Source organism: Hemicordylus capensis, chromosome 2 (genome assembly GCF_027244095.1).
Source record: "Hemicordylus capensis ecotype Gifberg chromosome 2, rHemCap1.1.pri, whole genome shotgun sequence".
Taxonomy (NCBI): Eukaryota; Metazoa; Chordata; class Lepidosauria; order Squamata; family Cordylidae; genus Hemicordylus; species Hemicordylus capensis.
The window spans coordinates 310,020,751-310,045,357 of NC_069658.1; the positions used below are offsets into that span (position 1 = coordinate 310,020,751).

The following is a 24,607-nucleotide window of genomic DNA, read 5'->3' on the forward strand; positions in this document are numbered from 1 at the left end:
GCGTCTTTAAGGTTTTTCTCCGTAAAGAAGCATGGAGGTGTCAGCAAATGTATAGCTTCATGTCGGGGGCAAAGGGGTGTCGTAGAGTGGATTGTGGTGGGTGGTAGTTCCTAGGGTGGGCAAGGAAGCTACCTGAATTTTTTCAAAGGATTTGGGCAGAGGGCTGATTTTTGGTTAATTGTTGAAGTTTACGCGTCTTTAAGGGTTTTCCTCATAATAAGTTATAATGGAGCTTTCAGCAGCCCCATAAGTGCACTTGGGGGGTGCTGGGGTGGCCCAGAGCGAGTGGTGGTGTAGTGCACATAGGGTGCTAACCACCCCCATGTGTTTCTAACCCATGGGGTACAGGGTTCTCTTGTTTCTGAGGTATTGAGTGTGGATTCTATGAGTATAACTATGAGAATCCACATATGAGTGTGGATTCATATGTATCCACATGATTATGTGAATCATGCAACCGCACAAGCGCTCCTGAAGAACACCAGTATTCCGCTTCTCTACTTCAAGGTTATTGTAGACCCAGTAAATGCCTAAACCCAGCTGATATTAGAGTACCTTATTTGTTACTGTCACTCCCCTAAGGCCAGGACTGGGAGAGCCAGAAACTCACCAGGGATCAAGAAGAGTAGATGATCAGCAGCCAGAGGGTCTAGACAGGAGCAGTGAGTCAGGACTCCGGAGCACACTGAGGGTCAAAGCTAAGGAGTCACTAGTAGCCAGAAGGCCAGAAAGGAGATGGAGAAGATCAGGAACAAGCAGAGGGTCAAGCTAAGTGAGTAGCCAGGAGCCAGCGGGCCAGGCAGGTAATCCAAAGTCCAAAAGAAGTCAAGGGTCAAACCTATTAGACAGGAACGCTATTAGACAGAACCAGTCCTATTAGACAGAACCGGTCCGAACCGAACCACCCCCGGTTCGGTTTGGATTCGAACCGAACCGGGGGTGGTTCGGTTCTGATCTGAACCTCTGAACCGCCCCCGGTTTGGATCCAAACTGGTTCAGATCCGAACTGGTTCACACATCCCTAACTGCAGTAGGCGAGCAACAGTCATAGATCTCCTAAATTTTGCTGTCGTCAAACTGTTTAGATATTTGGCAGACCTTACATGTAAGGCCTGATTGCCTGTATAGATTCCCGCTGCCTCCGCTTGAATAAGCGGAGCAGCGTCTTTGCCTGGCCCCCTGCAAGAAGCACGAGGCTTCTCCTGGCCTGATTGGCTGAATAGCCCGTGCAGGGGGCGGGGCGTGAGCCAGCGTCCTGCTCACTGATCAAGAGAGCTCATTCCGCTCTCAGACGGCACAGGAACAGGACGCTTTTTCGTGGCTCCTGCTCCTCTCTGGGGACGGTCGGCGCGAGACGGGGACGGGGTTTCCACCCGAGTGGTGGCGGCGGCAGTTGAGGGGGCGGCTTTTTAAGGCCCCCCCCGGAGGTTTGGAGTGGCCTTGGGCCGCGTTTGGCCGGAGTGCCCGCGGCGTTTTTGGGCCCAGCCGAGGCCGGCCTGCGGCCTGAAGCCCGAGCAGGCGGGCCGCCCCTAATGGCGGCCCTGCAAGCACATAGGGGGTTGGGTTTGTCTGTCCCCATTTCCTCGTGTTTGGTTGTTGGGGATAGGAGTTGCTGTGGTTTCTGGGACTCTTTGGGGGTTGCAGCGGCTGGCCTGGGTGTCCCCCCCCCGGCTGTATTTGGGTTTGGATTGTTGGGTGGTTGCTGGTTTTCTTTTCAAGTACTGTGGGCTGCAGGGTGGGAGTGGTTTGGCTGCACCTCTCGTGTGCTGCCTCAGTGGGATCACTAGAGCAGCAGTTCCAGCTTCTGGGCACTGCTAGATATCATGGGTCCTAAGAAGGCAAAGGCAAAGACTGGAGGGAAGCGGGTTCGGCCCCCCCCTCGCCCTGCGCCAATATCTGATTCATCCTCGGATGAGGATGGGGATATGGGTACAGTTAGGGCGCTCATTGCGCGCCTCGAGGCGCTGGAGAGACAGAAGCTGGCGCCTGCGTCGGAGGAGAAGGGTGGTCCGTCAGGCTCACACGTGGCTTCTAAGAGAGTTACCAGAGGCCTTAAACGTGCCAAACTTATGCAATCCCTAGCATCCAGAATTGAAGCCTTGGAGGCGGGTAATCCACAGCTGGTCCCGGCAGCGGTTGACTTGACATCAGACAACAGTGGTTCGCCGATTGTTTCCGGATCTGGCGGTGGGGATGCCCGCCCTGCGGACGCGCAAGGGCTAGGTGAGTTCCCGCACTACACATGGCCCTGGGGGATGCCTCCTTGGTCCCCTACTTATCCTCACTATAACTGGCAATCTGCTCCTTTAGGTTCTCTGCCCCCTTACGGGGCTTGCGCTCAGGTTTGGCAAGGGGCTCCATCTGCTGAAGTTGGCGCACCGCCTGCAGTCACGGGTGCCCTGGCCGACCCTTTGATGGGTCCAAGTCCTTATCCGCCGTGTGATACCTCCTTACCTTTGGGGGATCACCTCTTACCAGCGGTTAGGGAGCGCATTTGGCGCGGGGAATTCGTTGACCTCTTTCACCTGCTCTTTAGGGAGCCTGAGCCCGTTTTAAAGGACGGTGAACAGAAGAGGGAGGAGGTTAAGTCCAAACGTAAGCCCATTGAACACAACTGGGCCAATTGGCTGTCTGCTTATACAGTATACATGGGCGTGGTACTTCAGGTGCACACCTCCAAGGGCCCCGCCCTGGTAAAGTACCTTGATATTATACACCGTGGCTACATGGATTTCATGGGCAACGCTTGGGAGCGTTATGATCGCTCTTTTAGGCTTAGGGCTTCCTTGAATCCATCTATCCCCTGGGATAGGCAGCATCAGGAGCTCTGGCTGCTCATCATGACTCCTTCCAGGCCTATTGTGGGCGAACGGGCGGACAGTGGCCACTTAATTTCTAGGACTCCTGCAGCGCAGTCTTCTGGGCTTGCCGCTGCCCAGGGTGTTCAATGTACCCTGCCGTGCTGGGCCTTCAATACCAGTGGCAGCTGTAACAGGTCCCCTTGCCGATTCCGGCATGAATGTGGTTTCTGTGGAGGCAAGCACGCCAGCATTCATTGCTCGCGGGTCAGGGGATCGAGGGGGGGGCCCCGGGAGCCTCCGGCAGGTGGCAGAAAGAGCAGCGGCCCCGCCCAAGGCGGCAATACTGGAAAAGGGTCCCAGCCCAGTTAGGGTGCCAGTTCTTGCTCGCTTGTTGCGGGACTACCCACTTGAGGCACAAGCGGCCTATTTGTGGGAAGGTTTCACCTCAGGTTTTCGCATTCCTTATGTTGGTTTGAGAGTTCATGTTATGGCCCCCAACCTTAAGTCCGTGGTGGGGATGGAAGCTGTGGTTCAGAGGAAAATTCATAAGGAGGTCTCACTAGGGCGGGTCCTTGGCCCGTTTGATGAGCTCCCCCTGCCGGATTTACGCATCTCCCCCTTGGGGGTAGTGCCTAAGAAGGCACCCGGAGAATACCGCTTTATCCACCATCTTTCTTTCCCCCACGGTTCATCCGTTAATGATGGGATCCCAGAGGGGCTTTGTTCAGTTAAATACACCTCCTTCGACCAGGCAGTTCAGGTTGTCCGTTCATGTGGACGGGGTGCATTGATGGCTAAGTGCGATATTGAGTCTGCATTTCGCCTCCTCCCTGTTCATCCGGCGGATTTTAATCTTTTAGGGTTTGCCTTTCAAGGCCAGTTTTACATCGACCGGGCCCTGCCTATGGGCTGCTCGATTTCCTGTGCAGCCTTCGAAGCGTTTAGTTCTATGCTCGAGTGGGCTCTTAGGCGGGAGGCGGGGCTTGCGTACACGGCTCACTATTTAGACGACTTTCTCCTGGTTGGCCGACCCGGGACTGACCAATGTGGGCACCTCCTTCGGGTTTTCCAGGCCTTATGCTCTGAGTTAGGCGTCCCACTGGCCCCGGAGAAAACGGAGGGTCCCTCTTCGGTTCTCACCTTTTTGAGTATTGAACTGGATACCTTAGGAGGCTGTTCCAGGTTACCTCAGGCTAAACTCATTACCTTGCGGGCCTTGTTGGCCTCTTGCAGTCCTGCGCGCAAAGTGACTCTTAAACAGATGCAGCAGCTTATTGGGCATCTGAACTTTGCTTGCAGGGTGGTAGTCCCTGGCCGCCCTTTTTTACGCAGACTGTGTGACGCGATCAAGGGGGTGAGGCTTGGCCACCATAGGGTGAGGGTTACTGCCCCCATGCAGGCTGACTTGCAACTATGGGAGTCCTTTTTGGACTCTTACAATGGGGTGTCCTTTTGGCGTGAATCCCTCCTCCTGGAAGCGGATTTGCAAGTTCAGTCAGACGCCGCGGGTGGGTTTGGCTTCGGCGTCTACTTTCGTGGTCGTTGGTGCGCTGAACGCTGGCCAGCTGCTTGGGTGGCGAGCGGCGTCATTAGGGATCTGGCTTTTCTCGAATTCTTCCCCATTGTTGTGGCTATCCACCTCTGGGCTGATCTTTTTCGGGACAGGGCGGTCCGCTTCTGGTGCGACAACCAGGCCACGGTGCGGGTTATCAATAGGCAGACCTCTAGATCTCCCAGGGTGATGAACTTGGTTAGAGCTTTTGTTTTGGCCTGTTTATCTAACAACATACAGTTCATTGCTTGCCATGTACCTGGCGTTCAGAACAGTCTGGCGGACGCGCTGTCTCGTTTCCAGGTGCAGCGCTTTCGCCAGCTCGCGCCAGAGGCGGAACGTCATCCCGAACAGATGCCGTTGTGGCTGTGGAGCCTTGGCGCTTAGAAGCGCAGAGGGCTGTTTGGGCCTCCCTGGCCCCCAGCACACGCACGGCTTATAATAGACAGTGCAGGGCCTTCATGGATTTTAGGACACAGGTAGGATTGGGTCAGGACTGGCCTCCTCCTGCGGAACATCTGATGCAGTTCCTGGTACACCTTAAGGGTAAGGGGCTTTCTTCCAGGGCATTGGCGGGCTATTTGGCGGCCCTGGCTTTCCAATCTAAAGCTCGGGGCCTTGCTGACACCACAGGGGACTTCAGGGTACGGAGGATGCTGGAGGGTTGGTCCCGGGAGCATCCGGCCGAGGCCGATAGCCGTAAGCCCATTTTGCCTTTGGCGATTCGGGGTGCAGTGGAGCATTTAGCGGGTGTTTGTAGGTCCCCTTATGAGACTGCGCTTTTCCATGCAGCTATGGTGGTCCTGTTTTTTGGGGCCTTTCGGGCCAGCGAGCTTTTCCCCAGGGGGTGGTTCAGCCACTCCACTAGGGTAGTCCAGTTCGGGGACACTGTCCCCGGGCGGGCCGCATTGACCTTGCGCCTGCGTTTTTCTAAGACTGATCAGCGGGGCAGGGGGCACCTTGTGTCACTTCATCGGGCAGAGGACGTTTTGTTGTGCCCAGTGCGGGCCCTTAACGCTTACCTGACCCTTCGGGGGGCTGCGCCTGGGTGCCTTTTCATCCATGAGGATGGACGCCCCCTCACTCAGTACCAATTCTGGGCGGTGGCCCGCCGTGCGCTTCATGCGGCAGGGGTGGACACTGCACGGCTTTCCCTTCACTCCTTCCGCATTGGTGCGGCTTCAACGGCCTCCCGGCTGGGTCTTTCTGGCGAGACTATCCAGCGCATTGGGCGTTGGCGATCTGCCACTTACCGGAAATATGTGCGCTAGCGTCTTTGAGTCGACGCTAATTGTGTTTTTCTTTACAGGCCCGGCGCGTAGGGCTGAGAGGGCTCGGGTCCTCATCCTGGGCCATTCCATTGTTTTCTGGGCTCACAAGGCTGCACGTGGGGTCCAGCCTGGAACGCAGCTGGGTCTGGGCCAGTGGGCATCGATCTCCTGGATCGGTCGTCGCGGGATGGTCATCGCCCAATTTTTGCCTCTGTTTCAGGAATTTATGGCGGCAAACCAGCCGCCGGATATCCTTGTTCTGCATCTTGGTGAAAATGATTTGGCATCCCAGACTGGGTTGGCTATCTTCCACAGCTTGAGGAGGGATATTTTACAGGTCCTTAGGTGGTGCCCGGGGATTGCCATCCTTTGGTCAGCCATGCTGCAGCGCAGGGTTTGGAGGGGAGCCCGGGACCCTTATGGGGTGGACAGGGCCCGCAGGAAGGTTAACGCACAGATGGCACGTTTTCTGGGGTCCATTGGTGGAGGGTTTATAGAACACCCGGGCATAATTTTTTCGTTACCCTGCCTCTTTAGAGGGGATGGTGTCCACCTTTCGCCTAGCGGGACCCGTTTGTTTTTGAAGGATTTGGAGCAGGGATTGGCTGCGTGGCTACGCACTCAGTGGGGTTAGCATGGTGTTAAGCTAGGCTAACCCATGCTTTGGCAGGTGCAGTGCGGTTGGAAATGATGTTATTAGGCTGGTGAGCACCTTCGGGTAAGTGTTTGGCTATGGGTCATAAAGGGGCAACTCCCTAGAGACTGCACGGCTCAGGGATGTCTGCCCTTGGTTGACCTACCCTGACTGGTTAAGCCCCATGGAATGGCTGAACGGCTACCTGGGGGCGATGCTAGTTCAGGGACCCGGCACTAGGCTGGCTAGGATAGGCAGCCCCGGTTTCAGAGCTTTCGGGTTGCCTGGAGCCAAGGTGCATCGCCCTATGCCATAGGTTATGCATGCCATGGTTGTGCATGCCTGTAATACCGCACTGTAAGAAGGGATCAGCCATCCCTGCTCTTTCATTGTTGTTAAAGTTTAATAAACTGTGGCCCTTATTTACACCAATTCCTTGAGTCTCGTGTCTTCTTGGGTGTCGGGCAACCCTCTCGGCAACTTTGCTAATTCTTCTTGCAGTTAAGATACGCTGCTTGATGACCCGCGTGGCTTGATCGTACCCCATCTTGATGAGCTCTTCCTGGGGGAGACCATAAGATTGTAACTTGTGTCTCAGCGCCACCTTCCATTTCGAGGCATAACTGTCTACAAGTTTTGGGGGAGCCAAGCTCACTTGGGAGAAGATCAGCTTCAGCCAAAACATAAAGATGCTCAGCCAAAATCCCATTTCTAATCTAAGGACTCCTGCCTCATGTCTAAGGACAGTGTGGGGAACACAACATGGTACCTAGAAGATTGCTCTTAAAAATTTAGTTTGTAAGAGGGCCTAGTTGGGCACCATTTTTTTTAACCACATGCATACTGCCACAACTGGATCCAAGAGTATGAGGGCATTCTCATGGCACAAGCTGCCCGAGTGACCCCAGGCAGCTTGTGTTGTCTGAAGTGCGGAGAGCCCTACACGCCCAGCTGCTCCAGTTGCAGATAGCCTGTCTTTTCTACCCAGTGTTTTACCAAGGCAGCTGGGCTTCTCCCTGACCCACTGCCATTTTGGGCAACGAGCTGGGGGAAAGAAGGGCTGGCTGTTCCAAGCAGAGCTGCTGCTCTGTTGAGAGCAGCCGCTCCGCTGCTTGCATGGGGCACACCAGCATGTGGGAGGACTTCTTCCTCCAGTCGCAGCTTGGACTTCGCCTTGGTACTGCTGCTCGTAGGGGTGTGTAGCTCAGTGGAGCCCAAGATGGCCTCCACTCGTCTGGGGGGAAGGCAGGAGACTTCCTGCCTCCCCACTCCAGCCCTCTCTAGCCCATCTTCCAAGATCATGTGAATGACCTCAATGAGTTGTTAGAGGCAGTAGTGTGATTACAGTCTGCTATTCAATTATTAGTTTTAGGTTCAGAACAATAACTTCCAACTAACATTTTCCAATGTCTCAAGTAGCCTTTGCATCTTAGGATCTCTCCACTTAGCTCTGGACTTGTCGTGAAATCGTGGAACACTTCTGGGAGGAAGGGTAGAGGCATCTCAACAATACCCAGCGGTTGTGTGACATAACTAGTAATTTGTATCAAAAGAACAAATGAGTGAATTTTTCTCTCTGATGGTGGTCTTGCTGAAAGGGAACATGGGATTTCCCTTGATTTCTTTTCCATGTATCCCCAGTGATATTAGCCTTACAACTAGCCTTGGATCAATGCCATCTTTATCGTCATCCTGTCTTCATGTGGAAAGCACTTGAATATCGTTACATGTTTTCTAAACTCCATATAGCCCTCCAATATGAATCATCCTACACTGATACATGTGTGTGACAAAACTGATGAATTCAGGGATTTCATCTTAGTGACATTCCCATTTTGATTTATTTAACAGGACACTATAATGCATTCTGTTTTCTGAGAAACAGAAAAAAAGAAGAAAAAAAGCAGCCATTATCCCAGGAAAGTTGTCCTTGTGTGAACTTGTATTCTTGCAAACATTAGTGCTTGCCTCACCAGTCTCTGTTACCCCTGGGCTTGCTCTGCTTTAATCAGTAACATGTTTCTGTAGGGGTCATCGTGTTGATAGTGCATATATAAAAATAGCCATCCATCCGCACCACCAGCCTTTTGATTGCTGTACATTTTTATAGACTAAGAAATGCCTACAAAAGAAGCCACTGGATGGGGCTAAAGATGGCTCCTCCGCATAGCATGATGAGTGAGGCAGAGTTTCAGAAGGAAATTATCCACTGGCCTTTAGTCTCTCTTTGTTTGAAAGGAGAGGGAGAGTGCATGCTCTTCCAAGCCTTCATTACTTTCAAATAAAAGGTCTCTTTCAAAATCCTGCCAACAGCCACTTCATGTCAACAAAATATGAGGGAGGGAAAATATGAGAGAGAGAAATGCTCAGTCAGAGAGCAGTGGTGCTAAAAGGCAAACAGAGCATTTATGCTGTGCTGGTAAACTTCTGCTATTGGAAGTGCTCTTAGTTATTCTACCTACCTACCTACCTACCTACCTACCTACCTACCTACCTATCTATCTATCTATCTTCCAAAAATAGGTCAGGGCAGTTTACACCTGAGCAATATCTTTATGACGGGCAGAGCTGGTCTTGTGGTAGCAAGCATGACTTGTCCCCCTTGTCTAAACAGGGTCCACCCTAGTTGCATATGAATGGGAGCCTAGAACTGTGAGCACTGTAAAATAGTTTGAATTTCATTTGGGCTCCCCTTGGAGCTGACCTGTGGGGTTCTTCGGGGGTCGATTTTATTCCCTATGCTTTTTAACATCTATATGAAGCTGCTGGGACAGCTCATCAGGAGGTTTGGAGTGAGGTGCCACCAGTATGCTGATGACGCCCAGCTCTATCTCTCTATTCCATCTCAATCAAGAGAGGTGGTTGAGGTGCTTGACCGTTGCCTGGAGGCAGTAATGATCTGGGTGTGCACCAATACATTGAAACTGAATCCAGATAAATTGGAGGTGCAGTGTGTCAGGGGCTCTTGAATCCATGAAGTGGGGAGATATCCTGTTCTTGAGGGGGTGGTATTACCCTGGAAGGGACAGGTGTGTAGCTTGGGGGTACTCCTGTATTCTTTGCTGTCACTGGAGACCCAGGTGGCTGTGGTGGCCAGGAGTGCCTATTTTCAACTTAGGCTTGTCCACCAGCTGTGGCCCTTTCTGGATAGAGATGGCTTGGCCACAGTGATTCATGCTCTGGTAACCTCCAGACTGGACTATTGTAATGCGCTTTGTGTGGGGCTGCCCCTGAAGACAGTTCGGAGGCTGCAACTAGTGCAGAATGTAGCCGCAAGACTTCTGATGAGCACTTCTAGCCAGATGCACATCACAACGGTCTTAAAGGAACTGCACTGGTTGCCAATTTGCCACTGAGTCCGATTCCAGGTTTTAACACTGACTTATAAAACACTGACTTATAAATCAAATCAAATAAATGAATAAATAAATTTGTGAGGAAAATCAAACCATAACACATGCCCCTTGCTTCACAGTACTCATACAGACCTTTTGGATCACAAACCAACTTGAACATAGAATATTTGTTTTTATTTTAAAAATATTTCTTTATTCAGATGTAATAGTTCTACTTTCACTAGATGTGAAGTAAAGGTAAAAAGGTAAAGTGTGCCATCAACTCAATTTTGTGACACATGATGACACCTTCTGCACTCTCTCTTAAGGCTGTTGCAAACTGCAGACCTGTGGGCTTTTCTGTCATGCCAAGACTCTTTAAAAAGGAAAATCAGAACAGTATAATGGTATCTGAATGTAATATGTGCATGTAGCATGCACTACTAAAACATGCAGCTGTGGGTTTTCCTTGTCTGTGTACGCATATTTGGTATCGCCTTGGGGCTATCTTTTAATGAAAGGCGGTATAAAAATGCAAAAATAAATAAATAAAATAAATAAGAGCATGTATTCCTGAAGTCACATTCCGTGACATTCAGACGTCTACATAGAGTGGGGAGGAAATAATCAGAACTGGGAATTTGGCAGCACTCAAGCAGAAGGTTGCTGGTTTGAATCCCCACTGGTACTATATCAGGCAGCAGCGATATAGGAAGATGCTGAAAGGCATCATCTCATTCTGCATGGGAGGAGGCAATAGTAAACCCCTCCTGTATTCTACCAAAGAAAACCACAGGGCTCTGTGGTTGCTAGGAGTCAAAATCAACTTGACCACACACTTTACTTTTGAACTATTAAGTGTTATATCCATTGGTATTGACCAGGCCTGCTCAACTTACAGAGGCGTAACTATAGGGGGGGCAGGGGGGGCACGTGCCCTGGGCGCCATATTTTCTGGCCACGTGGGGGGCGCCGCCATGACAAAAAAATTTTTTTTTAAATTTTTTAAATTTTTTTTGTTAATACAAATGTTTCCTGCTCAGTGCAGCAGCGCTGCAGCAGTCAAGGGAGCGCGTCGGCACCCCCTCCCCCACGAGCGGTCCCTTCCGCGCTGCCCGCCCCCCCATTGCTTTGCTGGCGCCTGGTGGCCAGTCAGTGGCCTGGCTTGGTGGCGGCGGCGGGCACGTGTGAGGAAAAACCTAAGTATAATGTAGTATGTTGGGGGGGGCACGGGGGGCGCCATTTCAGTGCTTGCCCCGGGCGCCGTTTTCCCTAGTTACGCCTCTGTCAACTTATCCCCCACACCCTGCTGTTTTTGAGCTACAACTCCCATAATCCCCAGCCACAGTGGCCAATAGCCAGGGATTATGGGAGTTGTAGGCCAACATCTGCTGGAGGGCTGAGGTTGAGCAGCCCTGGTATATATAGACCTTGTGGGTTGCAGTGGAGTCTGTGGAACGTGTCTTTGGCAGGGGGAGGACAAATGGGTGCACTTGATTAGGACATGAGTTCTAAAGCAGCCTGGATTACTTAGTCTACTTATTATCACTCATTTCTTTGCATCATTCACATAATACATCCCGCCCCCCGCATGACTTGAATTTTTGAACTGCTCAAATGTTCTTTTAGAATTGCACCCTTTTTACCCTAACCTTTTCTCCTCCCCACCAACAATGTATTGAAAAAGCTTCTATAGTTGCAGGTGCTGAACAAATCTTGTATGTATCATCTAATTGTTAAGAAGTTATAGAGCTATAGAAATTTAAAAAAAAAAAAAACAGACTCAAACTCTATGCAATGCTAATCTTTAGAAATAACTTATTTTCTATGCCTCTGTTAAGCTGTAAGACTGAGCTCTGCTATTTTTATTGACACATTTTTAGGTTTGGTGTTCTCTTGGTGTTTCATGAGAAATACTGGACATCCTGTAACTCTACATTTGCCCTGCCCCCCGCCCCCCAGTATGAGAAACAACAAATTTGCTTTCTACATTTCTTTAAAAACTCCTTTTCTCCAGTATGCCTTTGTAAAGGTCTTTTGCTGTGCTAGTAAAACAGTTTAAAGAACATAGCACCCTCTAGCCGGTCTGGTCTGCTATTACTATCTTACAAGTTAGTGATGAAATCATAGAGCCGTATTTAGAACCACAGAGGCATTTCACAGCCCCAGTGACAGCAGCCTTTGGCATAGTTTTGCTAATACTGCCTTCCAGCTCCTGTGAGATACAATGGTATCTCACAGATACTTAAGTATAACTTTAGCCTGATTAGTGCAGGATAGGGCTTGCTGCAGAATGCATGTTCATGGGTGTTCTATGCTACGTAATGTTGTTACAACATCATTCCTGGTTTAGATTAGTTTCCCCCAAAGCTGCTAGTGCTGCTTTTCCATAGGAGGAAAAGCTAAAGCATTTGGAGTTTCTAGTTTAGGAAAAAAATTGACTGGGGGAACATGATAGAGGTTTCTAAAATGGTTCACCCTTTCTCAAAGGTTCATCCTGTGAAGTTGATTGGCAGTTGATTGAGGACAGACCAATGGGGGTACTTTTTCACATAATGCTATCAAGTTGCAGTGATGCTCACTAACTTAGGGCCAAACAGCATGTGTCTAGGGTGTGTGTGTCTAGGGCAGACTCAGTCCCCCTTAAATTTTTATCTGCCCCTCCCCCAGTCATTTTTTTAAACAAATAAGAATATGTTTTCCAGACCACAAGCCCCCCCCTCTTTTGTGCCCCCCTCCTGAACTTTTAGACTGGCTATGGGCCTGGGGAAATCTGTGAATGGTCCTGACATCTTTTTCTTTTACTAAAAGCAATCATGGGGGAGAGGCAATTTGGATCCGGGCAATGGCACAGGGGGCGGGGGGGGGGGGGAGTCTTACTCTATCGCCCTGTGCTGGTTCCCAGAGGCGCCCTTTACACTCAACTTCCAGGCAGAGGTCTGATCCCCCGCAGGCCTCGGGGCCCCCAAATTCCCTCCTAGGTCAGGTGTAGAGAAGTGGTGGGCCGCCCCTGGCTGGCTTGCCCACACCACTGTGCTGTGCCAGAGGCCGAGCGGGACTTGGGAGCTGTGCCATGTGACCATGCCTGTGTGTGCCTCTGTGGCTGCCTGGCTTTTTAAAATTGCGGCAGGCACGCAGGCGGAGTGGGGCGGGGAGGAATGCAGTGGCAGTGGGAACCAAGCCAGCCCCAGCAACTCACAGTGATGGGAACCAGCCCCAGCGGGGAGTGGAATCTGTGGTGCAGCCTGCTTGCTCTCTTCATGGAGAACGCCTGATCCACAACTCTCCATCCTCAAGGGATGGCCTTTAATTTATATTTATTTCCATGTTATCATGCGAAGATTCAACTGTGATGTGTCCCCCCCCCCCAAAATGCACCAGTGGTTTTTGAAGGCACACTTTCCTGATTCATTTCCACTCTCTGGGGCTTGTTTGTTTCTCACCCACCCACTTGCTTTTGCGTTGGGCTCCAAACAGAGGGGAGAGTGGCTGGACTGTCCTTATGGTATGATATATGTTTCAAGGACACAATGAAGTTTGGATAACAGCATAACAAGGGACTAAAGACAGAAGGGAATAAAAAGTTCTTGCTTATCTCCAGCTAGCATGGCTACATACATCATTGATTTTTATTATCTGCAGTGCTTATTTAATGATCTATTGTAAGGTGCCCTAAAGACTGTGTCACTAGTGGAAAAGCAAGAAACAAACAAATGTCTTCTGATACCTTGGGTGCTACACTTTGTTTATTCTACAGGTGCTACATTGTGCACAGATGGTACATGTGTTGAACATAACATGTAATAAGGCATAATGTATTGAATGTAATGTGAAGATAGATCTACAGGATCCAGGTTCAGTTAGCCATGATTAAGCACCATTGAAATAAATGGGGAAGTTAGTAATGATTGATTTAAGTCCCATTAATTTCAATGGGACTTAGTCAAGACTAACTTGGGATCCTGCCCAATGGCTATATGGACTATAGTCCATCTAGTCCAGCTTTTTCTTGTTTTCCACAATGGCCAACAAAATGCCTCTCGGTAACCCACAAGCAAAGTGTGACTATTAATAGCTCACTCCTGCTGTTGCTCCCCGGCAACTGGTATTCAATGGCATGCTGCCTCTGAACCTGGGGGCTCTAGGGGGCCATTCTAAATATTCCCTGACATCCTAGTGTGGTCAAGAAACACAGAGGAAGGCTCGGCAGGCAGATGTAGGCTTTATTCTCAGTGACTGAGATCAAGAGTCAACAGAATTGGGTTTTGTTCCCACCCCACAGGAGTGCCTAAGTGCACCCCCTTGCAAAGGGAAAGCTCGGCTCCTGGAGAACATATGGTGGTGAAGATAAAACCTGCCCTTTAGCCTGACAATGTATGGCCTGACCCCAGCTGACAGAAAGCCTAAGGTACTGCATTCCCCCAAAGTCCTCTTTTTGAACACAAAATCCCCCCTTTTGCACACTCCCCACCATGCCCTGGAAAACCTCTAGAGTGAACTATATAATGCATATGCGGGGCTGCCCCTGAAGACTTCTTGGAATCTGTTTCTACAAAATTTATTGATTTATTTAGCATATTTGTCTTATACCACCCACCACTGAAGTCTCTAGGCAGTTTACAACATTAAAATAAACCAATTTTTTTTAAAAAAATTTAAAACACATACGAGTTCAAATTCAATTAACTACCTATAAAAACCTCTAAGTAGCTAAAAAGCTTGGCTGAAGAGATGCATCTTCAGTTGTTTCCTAATGGTCAACAGCTCTAATCTCAGCAGGAAATGCATTGCACAGCTCTGGGGAGCAGAGAAGGCTTGCCTCTGAGTCGTCACCAGACAAGCCAGCGGCATGGCACCCTCAGATAAACCTCCCCTGGAGGTTTTACAGACTGGGCTCCCCCCCCCCTCCACAATCCACTCCTGAGTGGAGTGTGCCAGTCCACATATTCGCTGGATTTAACCTCATCTCCCTGCGGGCTATCAGGGACCAGGACAGACAGGGCTTTGTTTTTCTCCGAAGGGAGGCTGCAGATTCTGGCTTAGCCTGAGTTATGTCCAGGGTAAAATGATCCGGCAACCTTCTGCTTGTTAGTCAAGCATTTCCCCACTGTACCACTTAAGGTAGCTCCAATGCATGCAATTAAATAAAGTGGGAAGGAAAGAAAAAACTGTCCTCCATAAACATGTGGCTTTGCATAAGAGTTCTTCTGTCACCAAAGGCTCAGCATGGTATCTTATGTGCACCTAAGAATCCTGGCCTTGAATTACTTAGAGTTAAGATTGTTTCCTGTTAATGGTAAAGTTGTGCCCTCGAGTCAGTGTCGACTCCTGGTGACCACAGAGCCCTGTTGTTTTCTTTTGGTAGAATACAGGAGGGGTTTACCATTGCCTCCTCCCATGCAGTATGAGATGATGCCTTTCAGCATCTTCCTATATCACTGTTGCCCAATATAGGAGTTTCCCATATTCTGGGAAACATACCAGCGGGGATTTGAACCAGCAATCCCTTGCTCACTAGGCAAGTCATTTCCCTGCTGTGCTATTAGGTGGCTAGAGCTGCCTATTTCCCCCCACTTGTGAAACTGATTGAAAGTATAATATAGAAGAGATTAGCACAAGCCTTGAATAGGCATACTAACCCAACAAAAGGGAGGCAAAGCTGCATAACAGAAAATATAGCATGCTCTTTTGGTGTACAGGTATTAACATTTTTTGCTAGGATTTAAAATCAGCTGATAAAGGTGGATAATTTTAATTAGGTATATCAGAAGGACTTTTTCAGTTTCTGAAATTAAAGCTTCATGAAAATAAATAAGCTGAACCAAAGTGGATTAAAACAGGGGATTAACAACAGGTTTAGTAGGCAATAAAGGTGAAAGGACTCAGGCCCCAGGAAGAGAAGGATGCACAAAGCAGAGGCTGGCCCTCACTTTCTGTGCAAGCAGGTGGTGATGTGCTTTGGTCACTAGTGCAGCAGTGCACCGTCTAAGAAGAGGACTCCAGGATCACTTGAAATGTCATAGAGCTGAATGCCTGGGCATAACTTTCAGTTCTCACACCCACAGCTGCATGTAATCAAAGAGTTGTGCCATAGCATCTTCTGAGATTTTATTTGTTTGTTTGTTAAATTTATATACCGCCTTTCATTAAAAACAATCCCAAGGAGGTTTACAAAAGTTAAAAAACATATAATAAAAATGACAGTTAAAAGTATTAAGCTAAAAATATGACAACAAATCTGATTTAAAATATATAAAATACAAACATAAAAACTGTACATGGATAAAAACACACAGAAGCAGCAATAAGACAATCATGTAAAGGCCTGGATAAAAAGCCAATATTTAACAAGCTTTCTAAAAACTGTGATGGAGTCCGAGGAGTGCATGACCACTCGGAGAGCATTCCAAAGTCTGGGGGCAGCAACAGAGGAGGCCCTGTCCCGCGTGCACAACAACCGAGTCTCCCTCGTTGTCAGCACCCAGAGCAGAGCCCCCTCAGATGATCTCGTCAAGTGGGCAGCAACCCTTGGGAGCAGGCGGTCCCTCAGGTATCCAAGGCCCAAACCGTTAAGGGCTTTGAAGGTCAAAACCAGCACCTTGAATTGGACCCAGAAACACACTGGTAACCAGTGCAGCTCTTTCAAAATAGGTGTGATATGATCACACCAGGCAGCTCCAGACAGAACCCTAGCTGCTGCATTTTGTACAAGCTGCAGTTTCCAGATATTCTTCAAGGGCAGCCCCACATAGAGCAAATTAAAGTAATCCAGCCGTGACATGACTAAGGCATGGGTAACTGCGGCCAGATCTACCTTCTTGAGAAAGGGACGCAGCTGGTGCACTAGCCAAAGCTGTGCAAAGGCACCCCTGGCCACCGCCTCCACCTGAGCTTCCAAAAGCAGAGCCGGGTCCAGTAATACCCCCAAGCTGCACACTTGCTCCTTCAAAGGGAATGCAACCCCATCTAGAACAGGTAGAATCACCTCATCCCGGTTGGCTCTCCTACTGACTAACATTACCTCCGCCCTGTCCGGATTCAATTTCAGTTTTTCAGTCCACACCCAACCCATCACGGCCTCCAGCCCCTCATTCAGGACATCCACCGTCTCCCTAGGATCAGGTGACAAGGACAGATAGAGCTGAGTGTCATCTGCATATTGCTGACAACTCAGTCCAAGTCTCCAGATGACCTCTCCCAGCAGTTTTATGTAGACGTTATACAGCATGGGGGACAAAACCGAACCCTGCAGGACCCCACAGGCCAATGGCCACGGGGCTGAGCAGTAGTCCTCCAGCACCACCTTCTGGACCTTCCCCCCAAGAAAGGAATGGAGCCACTCCAGCACAGTACCTCCAGTTCCCATACTCAAGAAGCAGTCCAGAAGGATACCATGGTTGATGGTATTGAATGTCACCGAGAGGTCCAGCAGAGACAACAGGGACGCACTCCCCCTGTCTAGTTCCCGGCGAAGGTCATCCACTAGACTGACCCAGACAGTTTCAGTCCCATATCTGGGGCAGAAGCCAGACTGAAAAGTGTCCAGATAATCTGTATCATCCAAGACCCTCTGCAGCTGGGATGCCACCACACACTCTATCACCTTGCCCAAAAAGGGAAGGTTAGATACAGGTCTATAGTTGTCCAAGTTGGAGGGATCAAGGGAGGGCTTTTAAAATAGTGGTCTTACCGCCGCCTCCTTGAGGCACGATGGCATCCTGCCCTCCCTTAATGAAGCATTAACGATCACCTCCAGCCATCTGTCTGTCCCCTCCATGGCAGCTTTTATTAGCCATGAAAGGCAAGGGTCAAGAGTGCACGATGTCGCCCGCACACTGCACAGGATCTTATTATTTATTTATTTATATGATTTCTATACCACCCTTCCAAAAATGGCTCAGGGCGGTTTACACGGAGAAATAACAAACAAACAAATAAGATGGAACCCTGTCCCCGAAGGGCTCACAATCTAAAAAGAAACATAAAATAGATACCAGCAACAGTCACTGGAGGTACTGTGCTGGGGGTGGATAGGGCCAGTTACTCTCCCCCTGCTAAATAAAGAGAATCACCACATTAAAAGGTGCCCCTTTGCCAAGTTAGCAGGGGCCTTGTCCACATCCTCAGGCAGTACCAACTGAAAAGAATCCAACACAACAGGACCAGATGGTACCAAAGGCACGTCTGCCAGAACTGCCAAAACTCTACAGTCCAGGTCAGCACAGATGTGAGAGACTTTATCTGCAAAGTGACAAGCAAACTGATCACAACGGGCTGTAGATAATTCCTCCCTCATTACCTGAGGGGATGTGTGCAGCAATGTTTTTGCCACACGAAACAGCTCCATTGGTCTGCACTGAGCAGGTGCAATGGAGGCGGAGAAAAAACATTTCTTTGCTGCCCCCACCGCCATGGCATAGTCCCTAAAATGGGCTCTGGCCTGTGTTCGGTCGGATTCGGCACGACTCTTCCTCCAGCATTGTTCCAGCCATCGCCCGAGTTGTTTCATCGCCCTAAGTTCCAAGGAAAACCAAGGAGCCGAACGGGCTCCACCAAGCCGGAGAGGGCACTTAGGGGCAACCATGTCAACAGCCTGGGTCGTCTCTCCACTCCAGAGATCAACCAGGGCCTTGACAGGGTCACCAGCTCTGGACACTGGAAGCTCCCCAAGGGCCATCTGGAATCCAAATGGATCCATAAGCCTCCGGGGGTGGACCATTCTAATTGGTCCACCACCCTTGAGAGGGCAGACGAAGCAGTCAAACTAAACCCCACCAGATGATGATCTGTCCATGACAAGGGAGTTATCTCAAACTCCCCCACCTCCAGATCATTTATTCCCTGGTCAGCAAAAACCAGATCGAGTGTTTGTCCTGCCATGTGGGTAGGGCCCGATACCAACTGAGACAGGCCCATGGTTGTCATGGAGGCCATGAAATCCTAAGCCGCACCTACTAGGGGGACCTCAGCGTGGACATTAAAATCGCCCAGAACAATAAGTTTGGGGGAACCCAAGGCCAACTTTGAGACCACCCCCACCAGCTCAGGTAGGGAGACTGGAGTGCAGCGGGGCAGTTGGTACACCAGCAGAATCCCCAGCCAATCTTGGAGGCCCACCCTCAAGGACAAACACTCGAAATTCTGAGACTGCCTGACTGGGCACGTCAAAATGGGAAAGATCTCTCGATAGATTACTGCAATGCCCCCTCCCCGACCCTCCATGCAGGGCTGCTGCACAATCAGGAAACCTGGAGGACAGAGCGGAGAGAGACCAACCCCGCCCAGCTCATCCAACCAGGTCTCCGTCACACATACCAGGTCAGCATGCTCATCCACAATCAGATCGTGGATGAGAGATTTTTAGCATTAACTGACCTGGCATTCAGTAGCAGCACCCTAAACCTTGAGGGAGTGTTCTCAGAGCTCCCAGGGGTCTCAGGGTTGGGAGAAGAGCTGGAAAAAGGAAGAGGCCTCAGTTGCCTGGACCATTTCCCCCTGTAACGGACTGCCCAACTCCCACCACCGTATCTCCCTATGCCCGCTACCAGTGATATTGCTGCCCCCACACCAACCCCATTTTCCTGCTCTCCCAGACACATCCCTCAGTCCAACCAACCACAGCTCCACTACTTAACAAAACCAGATCCAGGACTCAGCAGAGATGGTGCAAGGGATCAGAGCCTATGGTACATGCCTATCCAACTGTGTAGTGCAGCCACTTGAAATCAGCCCTGAGCAGAGACATTCAAATTACAGATATCACCAAGATGACATGGAACGCCTGGCATACATTATTGGCAGCGAGGGAACTGCCACTGAAAAGTGAAAGAAGACCACAAGACCATAGGGAAACGGAGGTTTGCATGACCAGGGGCAGATTACCAGAGCTCAGGGAAATGCTTTCAGCATTGTGACAGGGTGTGCTTCCTTTCTACACCACTTCCAGCCACTGTATACAGAGCAGAAGATAGCACAGCTGGGGTCATGACGACCTGATGTTTCATCATTCCTTGGGCTTGGTGTTTAGATCTTCTCCACTTTATAGTATTGTGAGGAGTGAAGTGACCAGAGAGGGGAAAACACACCATATACATATTCCTCATATATCCATTTGTAATGCATTTTACATACAGTTGTCTTCATTAAGGTATTTGCGCACTGCTCTTCTGTGTGACCCATGTGATTTCTGAGACATAGGTTGCATACAGATATACATAGTTTCCAGGATTAGCCTACTGTGGAAACACATTCTCCACATTTCAGATCTGCATACTACCTTCTCCCCTGAATTGAGTTCTGGGGAAACCTGTATCTCCCAGTTTGCCACAGAAGTCAGAATTACACACTGTTGGTTGGTTGGCTGGCTGCTGGCCCTTATGCCAATCATGAAGTGAAGCCATATACCTTCCCTTCTCAGAGTCAGGCTGCACAGTGCTAACTGGCTGGCCCTCTGTCAATAAGAAAAACACAAGCTCCCTCCCCACCTCCCCCAGAGCGGAGATCAGCTAAGCAACAAGCAGTGGTGCAGCCTCCTTGCTGGATGCTGGGTTGGGAACCTCCTCCCACACTGTGTCCAAGGTACTAGTGGCAGCAAAGTTTGCCACCAAAGTGAAATTCTCCACTCCCCCCCCCCACCGCTGAACACCAGGTGCTCGGAAACACCAATGGGAGAGGGCATTGCCAACTTGCCCCCACCTGCGAGCTTCCCAGAAGCACCTGGTTGGCCACTGCATGAAGCAAGGTGCTGGACTAGATGGACGCTTGGCCTATCCAGCAGGGCCTTTCTTATCTTCTCATTCATGCTTGATTTGCATTTACATCCAAATCTGTTTATGGTATCTGCAACTCAAAACAAAATAATGGGAAAAACAAAAGGTACTACAAAGGCATTTAAATGAATTCCCATTCATGGCAGTACTCCATGAGTACCAGTTGCAGGGGAGTAACAGCTGGAGAGAGGTAAAGGTAAAGTGTGCCGCCAAGTCCATTTTGACTCCCAGTGCCCACAGAGCCCTGTGGTTTTCTCTGGTAGAATACAGGAGGGGTTTACCATTGCCTCCTCCCACACAGTATGAGATGGTGCCTTTCAGCATCTGGCATGTCCTCACCTATGTTAAATAATAAACTCCCTGCCTGTAGGCATCTGGTGGGCCACTGTATGAAACAGGATGCTGGACTAGATGGGCCTTGGGCCTGATCCAGCAGGGCCATTCTTATGTTCTTATGCTCTTACTCTTGTGCAGCTGTAATTTCTTTCAACAAGGCCCATGTTAGAGAACTTCTTGGCGGATTATAGTCCAAACTGTTTGCATTCGTTCCAGAGAATGACTGCAATATCATTTCAAAGATATGAAATATATGAATATCATACCAGAGAATGACTGCAATATCATTTCAAAGATATTCAGCTCCATATCATTTCAAATATGTTCATACTGCAGGAGAATTTCCTGGTGGATTTTGCCCCCAAACTGATCTTTTCTGTCTGCAAGGGGATTTCTGGAAGGAGAGCTGGTCTTGTGGTAGCAAGCATGATTTGCCCTCTTTGCTAAGCAGGGTCCTCCCTGGTTTGCATTTGAATGGGAGACCACATGAGTGAGCCCTGTAAGATATTTCCCTTAGGGGATGGGACAGATCTGGGAAGAACACCTGTATGTGTGCGTGCAGAAGGTTCCAAGTTCCCTCCCTGGCATCTCCAAGATAGGTCTGAGAGAGACTCCTGCCTGCAACCTTGGAGAAGCCGCTGCCAGTCTGTGTAGAAAATACTGAGCTAGATGGACCTATGGTCTGACTCACTATAAGGCAGCTGCCTATGTTCCTATGACTTGTTCAAGTGCTGTAGCTAGTGCAGAACAATGTTCTGTTCCAAAACAATGCCTGTCTGCTACCCTGCTTGGAGGAGCAAAACAAGAAGCACTGCACAGAGCTTCCCTTACCCCAGGGTCTATTGTGCGCAGACTTCAGATGGATTGTAGGAACAAGCACAATGAACTGCTTTGATGCAGAGGCTATCTGAGACACCCGGACACGGCTGCTCTGATGAAGAGACTGCCGCTGTGATGAAACAAGAAGGCAGTACCTGGATCTCCTGCTGGCAGAAAATGGGGAAGCCGGCAAGGAGAGCCCTGTGTTCCTTGAATAGTTCAGGAAGGAGGAAAAAGAAACTTCCTCAGTGGTGTCCACCTTCTAAGCAAGGTGGGTCAAAAGCAGAGTCAAGATGTGTGCCAAAATGTTGGAGTCTTCCTTGAGGGTCTATGAAGCCGCCTTACAGGACTGGCCTCAAGCCCCTGTTCTCCAGCATGTCCTGAAGCACTCTGTGCTGAAGGGAAAAGGAAGAGCTAGAAGACTTTGGGTCCAAGACTATGGTAGGAGCCGGAGGCAGAGGGAAGGGAAGAGCATGGTAATAGCATTGGGTACTGGGGTGAGTTTGGAGCTGAATGAGCTTCGCCTTGTACTGGTCTTAAAGGCACAGGAGCCCCTTTCTCATTAGGACATTGTGTCACAATGATTGTCACAATCATTGTGACTGTTCCCAAGCTCTCATTCCATGGCACTCCCCCAACTGCTGATAGTGGATAAAGAAGTAGTCTCGGGAAACAGCAGTGGGCCCTTTGGAAGTCCAGAAAAGCCCTGTGCTTACCCGGGTTGATGGTGAGCAGCAGCAGCAGCAGCAAACACCCCTCTCAGTGTTTCCATTTCCCATGTCCACCACCCTATGTTTGAGCGGCAGGACACATGGAAACTGTAACATGGTGTCATCATTAAAAGGAATGGCTGCTAGTAAGGCTGGGCCCAATGGGGAGTTTTACAGGGCAGTGATGAGCAGCAGATGTCCCTTATTTAAGCAATGCTTAAGGCATTGGCTGAGTGGGTCCTCTGATGAGTGCTCATGCCCATTCCTCACCTGGGCATCCCTCAGTTTAGGTATTGGTGTCACAATTCATCTTTTAAAGGCTGTAGAGCTGGAGTTTGGGGAGACAAAACCCGAGAAAGAAATAGCTTCCCTGACAGATGTATGTCTTTGTGATGAACTAGGATTTTGTGGATCTAATACAGATTCACACTGTGCAGCACACAGTCATGAAACTGAAACTGATTCTTCTTGCCCTGTGGCTTTATTGCTCTTTGCACCAATTTAGGTTTTGGACACATGTTAATGGTGGTTTTCCCTTAAAAAAAAAGGTTTTGTGAACTGCCATGGGCAATTTGGATGTAAAAGGTGGGATACAAATAATACATTTATTTATACAGTATCAATAAAATAATAATAATAAGTGGTTATTTTCTAGATGTACAAACTTTCATCGGAAACTATCTGGATGCTGAGCAGGTGATAGAAATCTACATTAACAGTCATATTCCATGCCCTACTCTACCATGCAGATTCCTGGAACTTCTGGCAATAGTATTTATTTAAGGGAAAGGAAGGGTGATGGGGAGAGGTCTAAATCCTTCAGTGCATTATTCTCTTTTTATGGCAATATGATCATGCTTGCGCATTGATTCTCTCTCGCTGCCTGTGTTTGTCCCTCTGCTTATCATTGTTTTGGCTGCTCCATTGTTTCACGAATGTTGTCTCCAATGTGCTAACTACTCCATAATCCTTTGTAGCCTGCTCAACAGCTGCATTATCTGCAGAGAGTGAACAATGGCATTGCAGTTTGCGCGCGTATGTTTTTGTCACAACGTGTGTCTATGTGTGCTTTGTTAACTGAGGAAAACAGACTCCTCTGTTGCTTACAAATGTAGTTGTGCCTTTAAAGTTTGTTTTTTTTAATCCATGAATAAACATGAAAAAAGCAAATTTTCATACTGATTGCTTCACAGGTCTTTAGGTCACCACTGTTCCTAAACAATAGCTTCATAATTCTTTTAATGCCAAACATATCACATGTCTGTTTATTTGTGACAACAGCATCAATAACTATATTTTTGCATGAACTATGAAAAGGGACGCATTGTACTGAAAAAGAGACTCAAAGCTCTCTTCGTCAAAAATGGCAAATGCCGCTGCCAACACGTATATCATATTCTGGCGGCTGAGTCTAACTGAAGGCTGTATAAACTAACTTTCATATTCAGATGAAAGAGAAGCACATCTGTTCTTTGACAGGAAGACACTTGTAAAATTCAGCCAGAACCAATATCGTAGCCTTCTGCACTGCAGTATAACTCTCCATTTTTTATTTACTGCACCCAGCATGTACCTTGTACAATTTTGATACACTTCTCAACATGAGCACAAGCAAGACTTAATACAAATCTTGTATTATTAAGTATTGTATTAAGTTGTATTAAGATCCAAAATGTGGGGGTCTGAAAAGTGCATGGGAGAAAGGGACTGCAGTTCTCTTTTCTCAGCACAGACAATCAGGAGTGAGACATTACGTATTGGATGAGTCTGTGTGTTCTGGAACAAGATCAGCAACCTAGGCATTGACCCCGACTGGTGACTGCTCATTGTGCATTTTGCCATTGATTTCAGTAAGTCAGATATAAAATTACACAGCTATTGAGCAGGGAGCAAAGGCCACAGATCTAGAATCAGGGTTGGCATCAGAAGTTAGCCTCCTCCTGAGGTTAAGGGCCCAGGCTTTTCAAAAGGGTCCACTGCTGATCCTTGAGAGCGTAGTAGTTAGTGCTGTGCCAGGACAGAGGAGATCCCAATTCAAATCCCCTTTCAGCCATGAAACTCCCGGGTGATCCTGGGCCAGTCATTTATCTCTCAGCTTAAACTACCTCACAGGTTTGTTGTGGGAATAAACATAACCATGTACACCACTCTGGACTCCTTGGAGGAACAGTGGGATATTTAAGAAGTATGATATTGTGGGGGTCAAAGAGCAGCTAAATCTGCAATGAACACAATTGCTAGGTATGTCATAGGAACATAGGAAGTTGCCTTCTACTGAATCAGACAATGGGGAACCTAGCCCGATTTCAGCTGATCGTGGGAGCCACCGGGCTCGCAGGCAAGCCTGGTTGCCTTCCAGCGGTTAACCCACCAAAGTAAC

General features: G+C 49.0%; 1 protein-coding gene across 1 annotated transcript; it reads left to right on the forward strand.

Annotated features, from left to right (window-relative positions):
- The first annotated feature begins 1,554 nt into the window (after positions 1 to 1,554).
- Positions 1,555 to 6,690, forward strand: LOC128341689 (uncharacterized). Its single transcript, XM_053288097.1, has 2 exons — positions 1,555 to 2,223; positions 4,657 to 6,690. The coding sequence occupies exons 1-2, from the start codon at positions 1,824 to 1,826 to the stop codon at positions 5,622 to 5,624; spliced, it is 1,368 nt and encodes a 455-aa protein (XP_053144072.1). The 5' UTR covers positions 1,555 to 1,823; the 3' UTR covers positions 5,625 to 6,690.
- Positions 6,691 to 24,607: the final 17,917 nt, after the last annotated feature.